This window comes from Salmo salar, chromosome 10 (assembly GCF_965601325.2).
Source record: "Salmo salar chromosome 10, fSalSal1, whole genome shotgun sequence".
Lineage (NCBI taxonomy): Eukaryota > Metazoa > Chordata > Actinopteri > Salmoniformes > Salmonidae > Salmo > Salmo salar.
Genome location: NC_138300.1, coordinates 54539978 through 54553103, shown reverse-complemented (window position 1 = coordinate 54553103; position 13126 = coordinate 54539978). Strand labels below are relative to the sequence as shown.

Below are 13126 nucleotides of genomic sequence, written 5' to 3'. Positions count from 1 at the left end.
CTGATCTATAGTCTTTACTATTCACCTCCCTGATCTATAGTCTTTACTAATCACCTCCCTGATCTATAGTCTTTACTATTCACCTCCCTGATATATGGTCTTTACTAATCACCTCCCTGATCTATAGTCTTTACTATTCACCTCCCTGGTATCTGGTCTTTACTATTCACCTCCCTGATCTATAGTCTTTACTATTCACCTCCCTGGTATCTGGTCTTTACTATGCACCTCCCTGATCTATAGTCTTTACTAATCACCTCCCTGATCTATAGTCTTTACTATTCACCTCCCTGATCTATAGTCTTTACTATTCACCTCCCTGATCTATAGTCTTTACTATTCACCTCCCTGATATATGGTCTTTACTATTCACCTCCCTGATCTATAGTCTTTACTATTCACCTCCCTGGTATCTGGTCTTTACTATTCACCTCCCTGATCTATAGTCTTTACTATTCACCTCCCTGGTATCTGGTCTTTACTAATCACCTCCCTGATCTATAGTCTTTACTATTCACCTCCCTGATCTATAGTCTTTACTATTCACCTCCCTGGTATCTGGTCTTTACTATTCACCTCCCTGATCTATAGTCTTTACTATGCACCTCCCTGATCTATAGTCTTTACTAATCACCTCCCTGATCTATAGTCTTTACTATTCACCTCCCTGATATATGGTCTTTACTATTCACCTCCCTGATCTATAGTCTTTATTATTCACCTCCCTGGTATCTGGTCTTTACTATTCACCTCCCTGATCTATAGTCTTTACTATTCACCTCCCTGATCTATAGTCTTTACTATTCACCTCCCTGATCTATAGTCTTTACTATTCACCTCCCTGATCTATAGTCTTTACTATTCACCTCCCTGATCTATAGTCTTTACTAATCACCTCCCTGATCTATAGTCTTTACTAATCACCTCCCTGATCTATAGTCTTTACTATTCACCTCCCTGATCTATAGTCTTTACTATTCACCTCCCTGATCTATAGTCTTTACTATTCACCTCCCTGATCTATAGTTTTTACTATTCACCTCCCTGATCTATAGTCTTTACTATTCACCTCCCTGGTATCTGGTCTTTACTATTCACCTCCCTGATCTATAGTCTTTACTATTCACCTCCCTGATATATGGTCTTTACTATTCACCTCCCTGATCTATAGTCTTTACTATTCACCTCCCTGATCTATAGTCTTTACTATTCACCTCCGTGATCTATAGTCTTTGCTATTCATCTCCCTGATATATGGTCTTTACTAATCACCTCCCTGATCTATAGTCTTTACTATTCACCTCCCTGGTATCTGGTCTTTACTATTCACCTCCCTGATCTATAGTCTTTACTATTCACCTCCCTGATCTATAGTCTTTACTATTCACCTCCCTGATCTATAGTCTTTACTATTCACCTCCGTGATCTATAGTCTTTACTATTCACCTCCCTGATATATGGTCTTTACTATTCACCTCCCTGATCTATAGTCTTTACTATTCACCTCCCTGATCTATAGTCTTTACTAATCACCTCCCTGATCTATAGTCTTTACTAATCACCTCCCTGATCTATAGTCTTTACTATTCACCTCCCTGATCTATAGTCTTTACTATTCACCTCCGTGATCTATAGTCTTTACTATTCACCTCCCTGATCTATAGTCTTTACTATTCACCTCCCTGATCTATAGTCTTTACTATTCACCTCCCTGATCTATAGTCTTTACTAATCACCTCCCTGATCTATAGTCTTTACTAATCACCTCCCTGATCTATAGTCTTTACTATTCACCTCCCTGATCTATAGTCTTTACTATTCACCTCCCTGATCTATAGTCTTTACTAATCACCTCCCTGATCTATAGTCTTTACTATTCACCTCCCTGATCTATAGTCTTTACTATTCACCTCTCTGATCTATAGTCTTTACTATTCACCTCCCTGATCCACGATCTTTACTCTTAGGAGTATGTCCGTCAGTCTCCCAGTCCTGCAGTACTCACAGTGCATATAACCCAGCTCCCTTCTGTCCCAGTCCTGCAGTACTCACAGTGCATATAACCCAGCTCCCTTCTGTCCCAGTCCTGCGGTACTCACAGTGCATATAACCCAGCTCCCTTCTGTCCCAGTCCTGCAGTACTCACAGTGCATATAACCCAGCTCCCTTCTGTCCCAGTCCTGCAGTACTCACAGTGCATATAACCCAGCTCCCTTCTGTCCCAGTCCTGCAGTACTCACAGTGCATATAACCCAGCTCCCTTCTGTCCCAGTCCTGCAGTACTCACAGTGCATATAACCCAGCTCCCTTATGGGGCTTCCAGATGAGGCTGATGCCATAGGGTGCCACATGGCTCCAGAGAGGGTGGAGAGGGGTGCCAGCCGAACCACCTTGCCAAAGAACAGAGCCTCCCTAGCAGCTGGAGAGAAGGACGTACTCTGACTCCTGCTCCTGCTCCGACAGGAGAGAGAGACGAGAGGGCAGAGAGGGAGGGATAGAGGAAAGAGAGGGAGGGAGGGACGAAGGGAAAAGGAGGGAGCGAGGCAAAGTCCACCCACGTCGTTTATGGGATTAACCAGATTATTCTCTGATCAATCCCAGAGGAACCGTTTGCAGTAGTGGATCAACTCGTTTAACTCTACAATTCCTCCCCTCTATATCTGAAAGGAGGATCTCTCTTTTCACTCTCCTCTCTTCTTTAGGCACGTCCGTAAGTTCCCAGGATGCCTTTTTTTGTAATTAGGGCAGCATACATGCCTGTTAGCGCTGTGTTGGCACACTGCACGTCGCCTGTGTGTGTGTCCCTGTCACTCCGTGCCTTAGAGCCAAAAGAGTCCAGCATGGTGTATGTGTGTGTGTGTGTGTGTGTGTGTGTGTGTGTGTGTGTGTGTGTGTGTGTGTGTGTGTGTGTGTGTGTGCACATGCACGAGTGTGTATGTGCGTGTCGTCTAACAAGCCTTGCATTCCTGGAACTGTCTATTCCTATGTATGTGTCTCGGTGCAGAAAACAGTATGGACCTAGAGCGAAATGTGTGCACTCAAAACAAGACCCAAGACCAAGACATTTAAAGGAACACACACTGAAAATCAACGACAATGAATGAATTCCTTCAGCAGCCCATAGCACCTGACTGACAGTGGAGTTAAGCTAGCAGGCCTGGAGGCTCTGCTCCCTATAGAGTAGAGACCGGAGCAGCTTTCATACCAGTCTATTACACCCAACAAGTCTTCAGGGAACAGCTCAAATAATACACACCTCTTCAAATTCATGTGGAGTTGGAATAATAAGCGATGACCCACATAAAACACGTCGCCCTGAAAGACATAATTAGCATTCATAAAGACATTTAGCACATTGAGTGGTTAATGTGTGGTATACCACACTAATGTGTTTCCTCATTGGCGAAATTAAACCTTGAATTCAAAACAAAGCTTTTAGGGTAATAATGATGTGTGTGTGTGTGTGTGTGTGTGTGTGGTGTGTGTGTGTGTGTGTGTGTGTGTGTGTGTGTGTGTGTGTGTGTGTGTGTGTGTGTGTGTGTGTGTGTGTGTGTGTGTTTCCCTAAAATCACTGACAGAAGAAGCTGACTCACATAGGCTTTTACTTCAAGTTGATCTGAGGAGGTACGAGGAGTAGGCCGTTTAGTTTTCATACCTCCCTCTGTCCCTGAGGTACGAGGAGTAGGCCGTTTAGTTTTCATACCTCCCTCTGTCCCTGAGGTACGAGGAGCAGGCCGTTTAGTTTTCATACCTCCCTCTGTCCCTGAGGTACGAGGAGCAGGCCGTTTAGTTTTCATACCTCCCTCTGTCCCTGAGGTACGAGGAGCAGGCCGTTTAGTTTTCATACCTCCCTCTGTCCCTGAGGTACGAGGAGCAGGCAGTTTAGTTTTCATACCTCCCTCTGTCCCTGAGGTACGAGGAGCAGGCCGTTTAGTTTTCATACCTCCCTCTGTCCCTGAGGTACGAGGAGCAGGCCGTTTAGTTTTCATACCTCCCTCTGTCCCTGAGGTACGAGGAGCAGGCCGTTTAGTTTTCATACCTCCCTCTGTCCCTGAGGTACGAGGAGCAGGCCGTTTAGTTTTCATACCTCCCTCTGTCCATGTTCTCTAATACCACTGGCTGAACACTGTGAACACTGTGTATTTTGGCAGGGAGGAGGACTCAAACATGTGACATCTTTTGTACCCCTGTGTGTTTTCAAGGAAAATAACTGACAGACAGGGGGAATAGATACCAGAGAAATAAAAAAAACAGAGGACTTGATAGACAGGGATAATAGATACCAGAGAAATAAAATAAAAATGATAAGACTGACAGACAGGGATAATAGATACCAGAGAAATAAAATAAAAATGATAAGACTGACAGACAGGGATAATAGATATCAGAGAAATAAAAAAAACAGAGGACTTGATAGACAGGGATAATAGATACCAGAGAAATACATTTTTTTTTTTAAAAGGACAGTCAGCTGTGAAGCAATCAGTACAGTGTGTGTGTGTGTGTGTGTGTGTGTGTGTGTGTGTGTGTGTGTGTGTGTGTGTGTGTGTGTTAACTGTGTGCACGGGTGTATATGTGCATGTGTCTGTCCATGCGTCAGTGTGAGTGTGATCGTGCGTGTGATGGGTTGGACTAACATGGCACTCTGAGCCCTCAAAATAGATATGTGACGCTGCATTCTGTTCTGTGTAGAGCAGAGGGGCAGAGCAGAGAGGATGGGCAGAGGAGAGAGGAGGGGTGGAGGAGAGAGGATGGGCAGAGCAGAGAGGAGGGGCGGAGGAGAGAGGAGGGGCGGAGGAGAGAGGAGGGGCAGAGCAGAGAGGAGGGGCGGAGGAGAGAGGAGGGGCGGAGGAGAGAGGATGGGCAGAGCAGAGAGGAGGGGCGGAGGAGAGAGGAGGGGCGGAGGAGAGAGGAGGGGCAGAGCAGAGAGGAGGGGCGGAGGAGAGAGGAGGGGCAGAGCAGAGAGGAGGGGCGGAGGAGAGAGGAGAGGATGGGCGGAGGAGAGAGGAGGGGCAGAGCAGAGAGGAGGGGCGGAGGAGAGAGGAGGGGCGGAGGAGAGAGGAGGGGCGGAGCAGAGAGGAGGGGCAGAGGAGAGGGGAGGGGCAGAGGAGAGAGGAGGGACGGAGGAGAGAGGAGGGGCGGAGGAGAGAGGAGGGGCAGATGAGAGAGGAGGGGCGGAGGAGAGAGGAGGGGCAGAGCAGAGAGGAGGGGCAGAGGAGAGAGGAGGGGCGGAGCAGAAAGGAGGGGCGGAGGAGAGAGGAGGGGCGGAGGAGGGAGAGGAGGGGGCGGATGAGAGAGGAGGGGCGGAGGAGAGAGGAGGGGCGGAGGAGAGAGGAGGGGCAGAGGAGAGAGGAGGGGCAGAGGAGAGAGGAGGGGCAGAGGAGAGAGGAGGGGCGGAGGAGAGAGGAGGGGCGGAGGAGAGAGGAGGGGCGGAGGAGAGAGGAGGGGCAGAGGAGAGAGGAGGGGCGGAGGAGAGAGGATGGGCGGAGCAGAGAGGAGGGGCGGAGGAGAGAGGAGGGGCGGAGGAGAGAGGAGGGGCGGAGGAGAGAGGATGGGCGGAGGAGAGAGGAGGGGCAGAGGGGAGAGGAGGGGCAGAGGAGAGAGGATGGGCAGAGCAGAGAGGAGGGGCAGAGGGGAGAGGAGGGGCAGAGGAGAGAGGATGGGCAGAGCAGAGAGGAGGGGCAGAGGAGAGAGGAGGGGCAGAGGAGAGAGGAGGGGCGGAGGAGAGAGGAGGGGCGGAGGAGAGAGGAGGGGCGGAGGAGAGAGGAGGGGTGGAGGAGAGAGGAGAGGGGAGGGGCAGAGGAGAGAGGAGGGGTGGAGGAGAGGAGGGGCAGAGGAGGGGCCGTGAGGCACGTTACTTGACTAAAGCAAGAATTAAAGCGTCAACACTTTGACCTTCTTCACTAATGAGTAATTACTGACAATTAGCTGAAAGAACACTTCCCTCCCCCCTTGAGACTCCTCTAAAACACACACACACAGGGTTTCTGTTGATGGCTTTTAGTCAGAAGTTTACATACACTAAGTTGACTGTGCCTTTAAACAGCTTGGAAAATTCCAGAAAATTATGTCATGGCTTTAGAAGCTTCTGATAGGCTAATTGACATCATTTGAGTCAATTGGATTTGTACCTGTGGATGTATTTCAAGGCCTACCTTCAAACTCAGTGCCTCTTTGCTTGACATCATTGGAAAATCAAAAGAAATCAGCCAAGACCTTCACAAGTCTGGTTCATCCTTGGGAGAAATTTCCAAACGCCTGAAGGTACCACGTTCATCTGTACAAACAATAGTACGCAAGGATAAACACCATGGGACCACGCAGCCGTCATACCGCTCAGGAAGGAGACTCATTCTGTCTCCTCGAGATGAACGTACTTTGGTGAGAAAAGTGCAAATCAATCCCAGAACAACAGCAAAGGACCTTGTGAAGATAATGGAAGAAACAGGTACAGAAGTATCTATATCCACAGTAAAACGAGTCCTATATCGACATAACCTGAAAGGCCACTCAGCAAGGGAGAAGCCACTGCTCCAAATCTGCCATAAAAAAGCCAGACTACAGTTTGCAACTACACATGGGGACAAAGATTGTACTTTTTGGAGAAATGTCCTATGGTCTGATGAAACAAAATAGAACTGTTTGGCCATAATGACCATCGTTATGTGTGGAGGAAAAAGGGGGAGGCTTGCAAGCCGAAGAACACAATCCCAAATGTGAAGCATGGGGGTGGCAGCATCATGTTGTGGGGGTGCTTTGCTGCAGGAGGGACTGGTGCACTTCACAAAATAGATGGCATCATGCGGATGGAAAATTATGTGGATAAATTGAAGCAACATCTCAAGACATCAGTCAGGAAGTTAAAGCTTGGTCGCAAGTGGGTCTTCCAAATGGACAATGACCCCAAGCATACTTCCAAAGTTGTGGTAAAATGGCTTAAGGACAACAAAGTCAAGGTATTGGAGTGGCCATCACAAAGCTCTGACCTCAATCCCATAGAAAATTTGTGGGCAGAACTGAAAAGGCGTGTGCGAGCAAGGAGGCCTACAAACCTGACTCCGTTACACCAGCTCTGTCAGGAGGAATGGGTCAAAATTCAGAAATAAATAATTCTCTATACTATTATTCAGAAATGTCACATTCTTAAAATAAAGTGGTGATCCTAACTGACCTAAGACAGGGAATTTTTACAAAGATTAAATGTCAGGAATAGCCAAAAACTGAGTTTAAATGTATTTGACTAAGGTGTATGTAATGGGGAATTGATTAAAATAACAAATATAAGGGCAAACAATTTGCACAATGAATGTGCAAGAATTGGAGGTAGACAGCTGAGCGCATTCTGGAGAGAGACTAGTCTATATCTTCACCACACACACCTCCCATTCTGGAGAGAGACTAGTCTATATCTTCACCACACACACCTCCCATTCTGGAGAGAGACTAGTCTATATCTTCACCACACACACCTCCCATTCTGGAGAGAGACTAGTCTATATCTTCACCACACACACCTCCCATTCTGGAGAGAGACTAGTCTATATCTTCACCACCCTCCCCTTCTTCTTGTCTCAACATTTAAAATTCTACTCAAGACACATTATCTTCACATATATTTTAGATGCTTTTCACTGACAGCAGCCTGTCAATAATGAGCTAGGCCTATTGCCACGTGCGCTGCCCAAACTGAGGGCTTCCCAAACTGAGGGCTTCCCAAACTGAGGGCTTCCCAAACCGAGGGCTTCGCAAACAGGCATAGGCCTAAGAGCTTGTGATCTGAAACAATCCAAAGCTATTTTTTTTTTTTTTTAGAAATGAAGGATCCTTGATTCCTCTGTGGCTAAGCCATGCTTTCTGGTGAAGCGTTTTTAATAATTTAATGTATTTATGTATAGACGGGAGTAATTATATAATTTTGGCAAATGTATTTCCATGTACTTCCCTTTTGGACCCACCGTTATGCCGTTTCTCTCCTGCTCTATTGGTTTTCATATCAACTTTCTTTCACTGTCCAGAAGCCAAAGGTACAATCCTAGTCATATTAGCAGCCCGTGCTAGTTGATGATAATCCTAGTCATATTAGCATCCCGTGCTAGTTGATGATAATCCTAGTCATATTAGCAACCCGTGCTAGTTGATGATAATCCTAGTCATATTAGCATCCCGTGCTAGTTGATGATAATCCTAGTCATATTATTATCCCGTGCTAGTTGATGATAATCCTAGTCATATTATCATCCCGTGCTAGTTGATGATAATCCTAGTCATATTAGCATCCCGTGCTAGTTGATGATAATCCTAGTCATATTAGCATCCCATGCTAGTTGATGATAATCCTAGTCATATTAGCAGCCCATGCTAGTTGATGATAATCCTAGTCATATTAGCAGCCCGTGCTAGTTGATGATAATCCTAGTCATATTAGCATCCCATGCTAGTTGATGATAATCCTAGTCATATTAGCATCCCATGCTAGTTGATGATAATCCTAGTCATATTAGCAGCCCGTGCTAGTTGATGATAATCCTAGTCATATTAGCAGCCCGTGCTAGTTGATGATAATCCTAGTCATATTAGCAGCCCATGCTAGTTGATGATAATCCTAGTCATATTAGCAGCCCGTGCTAGTTGATGATAATCGTAGTCATATTAGCAGCCCATGCTAGTTGATGATAATCGTAGTCATATTAGCAACCCGTGCTAGTTGATGATAATCCTAGTCATATTAGCATCCCATGCTAGTTGATGATAATCCTAGTCATATTAGCATCCCATGCTAGTTGATGATAATCCTAGTCATATTAGCAGCCCGTGCTAGTTGATGATAATCCTAGTCATATTAGCAACCCGTGCTAGTTGATGATAATCCTAGTCATATTAGCAGCCCGTGCTAGTTGATGATAATCCTAGTCATATTAGCAACCCATGCTAGTTGATGATAATCCTAGTCATATTAGCATCCCATGCTAGTTGTTGCATTTTTAGATTCCCCCTTTTTTAAGTTTCTAACAGAGATTTTCATTTCTGTCACATATGGAACCACTATCAGGTGCGCTGTTTAGAATGGTGTTTTCCCAGGTGTACTGTTTAGAATGGTGTTTTCCCAGGTGCACTATTTAGAATGGTGTTTTCCCAGGTAAGCTGTTTAGAATGGTGTTTTCCCAGGTGTACTGTTTAGAATGGTGTTTTCCCAGGTAAGGTGTTTAGAATGGTGTTTTCCCAGGTGTACTGTTTAGAATGGTGTTTTCCCAGGTTCTCTGTTTAGAATGGTGTTTTCCCAGGTAAGGTGTTTAGAATGGTGTTTTCCCAGGTAAGCTGTTTAGAATGGTGTTTTCCCAGGTGTGCTGTTTAGAATGGTGTTTTCCCAGGTTCTCTGTTTAGAATGGTGTTTTCCCAGGTAAGCTGTTTAGAATGGTGTTTTCCCAGGTAAGCTGTTTAGAATGGTGTTTTCCCAGGTAAGCTGTTTAGAATGGTGTTTTCCCAGGTAAGCTGTTTAGAATGGTGTTTTCCCAGGTGCGCTGTTTAGAATGGTGTTTTCCCAGGTAAGCTGTTTAGAATGGTGTTTTCCCAGGTAAGCTGTTTAGAATGGTGTTTTCCCAGGTTCTCTGTTTAGAATGGTGTTTTCCCAGGTTCTCTGTTTAGAATGGTGTTTTCCCAGGTAAGCTGTTTAGAATGGTGTTTTCCCAGGTTCTCTGTTTAGAATGGTGTTTTCCCAGGTAAGCTGTTTAGAATGGTGTTTTCCCAGGTAAGCTGTTTAGAATGGTGTTTTCCCAGGTGTACTGTTTAGAATGGTGTTTTCCCAGGTGCACTATTTAGAATGGTGTTTTCCCAGGTAAGCTGTTTAGAATGGTGTTTTCCCAGGTGTACTGTTTAGAATGGTGTTTTCCCAGGTAAGGTGTTTAGAATGGTGTTTTCCCAGGTGTACTGTTTAGAATGGTGTTTTCCCAGGTTCTCTGTTTAGAATGGTGTTTTCCCAGGTAAGCTGTTTAGAATGGTGTTTTCCCAGGTAAGCTGTTTAGAATGGTGTTTTCCCAGGTGTGCTGTTTAGAATGGTGTTTTCCCAGGTTCTCTGTTTAGAATGGTGTTTTCCCAGGTAAGCTGTTTAGAATGGTGTTTTCCCAGGTAAGCTGTTTAGAATGGTGTTTTCCCAGGTAAGCTGTTTAGAATGGTGTTTTCCCAGGTAAGCTGTTTAGAATGGTGTTTTCCCAGGTAAGCTGTTTAGAATGGTGTTTTCCCAGGTAATCTGTTTAGAATGGTGTTTTCCCAGGTGCGCTGTTTAGAATGGTGTTTTCCCAGGTAAGCTGTTTAGAATGGTGTTTTCCCAGGTAAGCTGTTTAGAATGGTGTTTTCCCAGGTAAGCTGTTTAGAATGGTGTTTTCCCAGGTTCTCTGTTTAGAATGGTGTTTTCCCAGGTAAGCTGTTTAGAATGGTGTTTTCCCAGGTAAGCTGTTTAGAATGGTGTTTTCCCAGGTGTACTGTTTAGAATGGTGTTTTCCCAGGTAAGCTGTTTAGAATGGTGTTTTCCCAGGTAAGCTGTTTAGAATGGTGTTTTCCCAGGTAAGCTGTTTAGAATGGTGTTTTCCCAGGTGTACTGTTTAGAATGGTGTTTTCCCAGGTAAACTGTTTAGAATGGTGTTTTCCCAGGTGTGCTGTTTAGAATGGTGTTTTCCCAGGTGTACTGTTTAGAATGGTGTTTTCCCAGGTAAGCTGTTTAGAATGGTGTTTTCCCAGGTGTGCTGTTAAGAATGGTGTTTTCCCAGGTGTGCTGTTTAGAATGATGTTTTCCCAGGTGTGCTGTTAAGAATGATGCTTTCCCAGGTGTACTGTTTAGAATTATGTTTTCCCAGGTGATGATGATAGCAGGTGAGGGTAACACCAGTCAGTAGGGCTGTGATGATAGCAGGTGAGGATAACACCAGTTAGTAGAGCTGTGGTGATAGCAGGTGAGGATAACACCAGTTAGTAGAGCTGTGATGATAGCAGGTGAGGATAACACCAGTTAGTAGGGCTGTGATGATAGCAGGTGAGGATAACACCAGTCAGTCTGGCTGTGATGATAGCAGGTGAGGGCAACACCAGTTAGTAGGGCTGTGATGATAGCAGGTGAGGGTAACACCAGTCAGTAGGGCTGTGATGATAGTAGGTGAGGATAACAGCAGTTAGTAGAGCTGTGATGATAGCAGGTGAGGACAACACCAGTTAGTAGGGCTGTGATGATAGCAGGTGAGGATAACACCAGTTAGTAGGGCTGTGATGATAGCAGGTGAGGGTAACACCAGTTTGATGGTAGCAGGTGAGGGTAACACCAGTTAGTAAGGCTGTGATGATAGCAGGTGAGGATAACACCAGTTTGATGGTAGCAGGTGAGGGTAACACCAGTTAGTAGAGCTGTGATGATAGCAGGTGAGGGTAACACCAGTTAGTAGGGCTGTGATGATAGCAGGTGAGGGTAACACCAGTTTGATGGTAGCAGGTGAGGGTAACACCAGTTAGTAGAGCTGTGATGATAGCATGTGAGGGTAACACCAGTTAGTAGGGCTGTGATGATAGCAGGTGAGGGTAACACCAGTTAGTAAGGCTGTGATGATAGCAGGTGAGGATAACACCAGTTAGTAGGGCTGTGATGATAGCACGTGAGGGTAACACCAGTTAGTAGAGCTGTGATGATAGCAGGTGAGGGTAACACCAGTTAGTAGGGCTGTGATGATAGCAGGTGAGGATAACACCAGTTAGTAGAGCTGTGATGATAGCAGGTGAGGATAACACCAGTTAGTAGGGCTGTGATGATAGCAGGTGAGGATAACACCAGTTAGTAGAGCTGTGATGATAGCAGGTGAGGATAACACCAGTTAGTAGAGCTGTGATGATAGCAGGTGAGGGTAACACCAGTTAGTAGAGCTGTGATGATAGCAGGTGAGGATAACACCAGTTAGTAGGGCTGTGATGATAGCACGTGAGGGTAACACCAGTTAGTAGAGCTGTGATGATAGCAGGTGAGGATAACACCAGTTAGTAGAGCTGTGATGATAGCAGGTGAGGATAACACCAGTTAGTAGAGCTGTGATGATAGCAGGTGAGGGTAACACCAGTTAGTAGGGCTGTGATGATAGCAGGTGAGGATAACACCAGTTAGTAGGGCTGTGATGATAGCACGTGAGGGTAACACCAGTTTGATGATAGCAGGTGAGGGTAACACCAGTTAGTAGGGCTGTGATACAATATTGTTTTTACATGGCAAAAAATGAAAACATGAAGCAGACAACTCTTTGGTCCTTTAAAAACCTGCTGTAACATATTGTGTGTTGTAGTTTGGAAAATAAATAAATGTGACTCAGGATGACAACATAATGATGTTTGTTTCCAACATTAGGGCTGTTTTCCTGAAGAATTTAAATCCGCTTTGTGCTTTGTTTCCTTGCCACAATACTAAGGAGTATCGCGATACTGGTATCGTCCTGGCTCTAGTAAAAGTCTAAGTACATAAACTAAATTAAAAAGTGTCAAGACATCCAAGCATTGCATAGCAGAAAAGACAATGTGACAAAATGGGCATGTGACGAAGCATATGAATGGGAGGGCCTATTTGACTATGAAACCAAACCAGCCTGTAAATAACAAACTCACAAGTTGACTCTCCCTCTATTGAACACCCGCCCCCCGCCCGCCCGGTAATACCAAGCCATACAGGTGTGGGTGTGTCGACCAATGCCATATTTGCACAAGGATTCTGCCATTTCAGACCAACTGAAAACTGTCATATGTATTAGCAGACGGCACACAATAGATGTGCATTACGGAGCCTGGTAATAGCCTATTTGAGTGAGTGAGTGAGTGAGTGAGTGAGTGAGTGAGTGAGTGAGTGAGTGAGTGAGTGAGTGAGTGAGTGAGTGAGTGAGTGAGTGAGTGAGTGAGTGAGTGATGTGTGTGTGTGTGTGTGTGTGTGTGTGTGTGTGTGTGTGTGTGTGTGTGTGTGTGTATCCATGATGGCGTCGGATGGGAAGGCTAACGTCTTATTGGCTCTTAACCAACCGTGCTATTTTGTTTGTTTTTTCGCGTTGTTCGTAACTTATTTTGTACATAATGTTGCTGCTACCGTCTCTTATGACCGAAAAGAGCTTCTGGACAT

General features: G+C 45.4%; 1 protein-coding gene across 5 annotated transcripts in view; it reads right to left on the bottom strand.

Moving 5' to 3' along the window:
* rxrgb (retinoid X receptor, gamma b) overlaps positions 1-13126 on the bottom strand; it is a 127771-nt gene that overhangs the window by 102585 nt on the left and 12060 nt on the right. Inside the window, exon 1 of one of the 5 annotated variants that reach the window (XM_045687935.2) lies at positions 2288-2478. The exons of 2 other annotated variants lie outside the window; for them this stretch is intronic. In XM_045687935.2, the coding sequence (XP_045543891.1) occupies positions 2288-2351 (64 nt within the window). In that variant the 5' untranslated portion in view covers positions 2352-2478. Of the gene's footprint in view, positions 1-2005; positions 2091-2287; positions 2479-13126 lie in introns of those variants that run through there. 2 more of the 5 variants (XM_045687936.2, XM_082957078.1) reach the window with 2 other exon arrangements.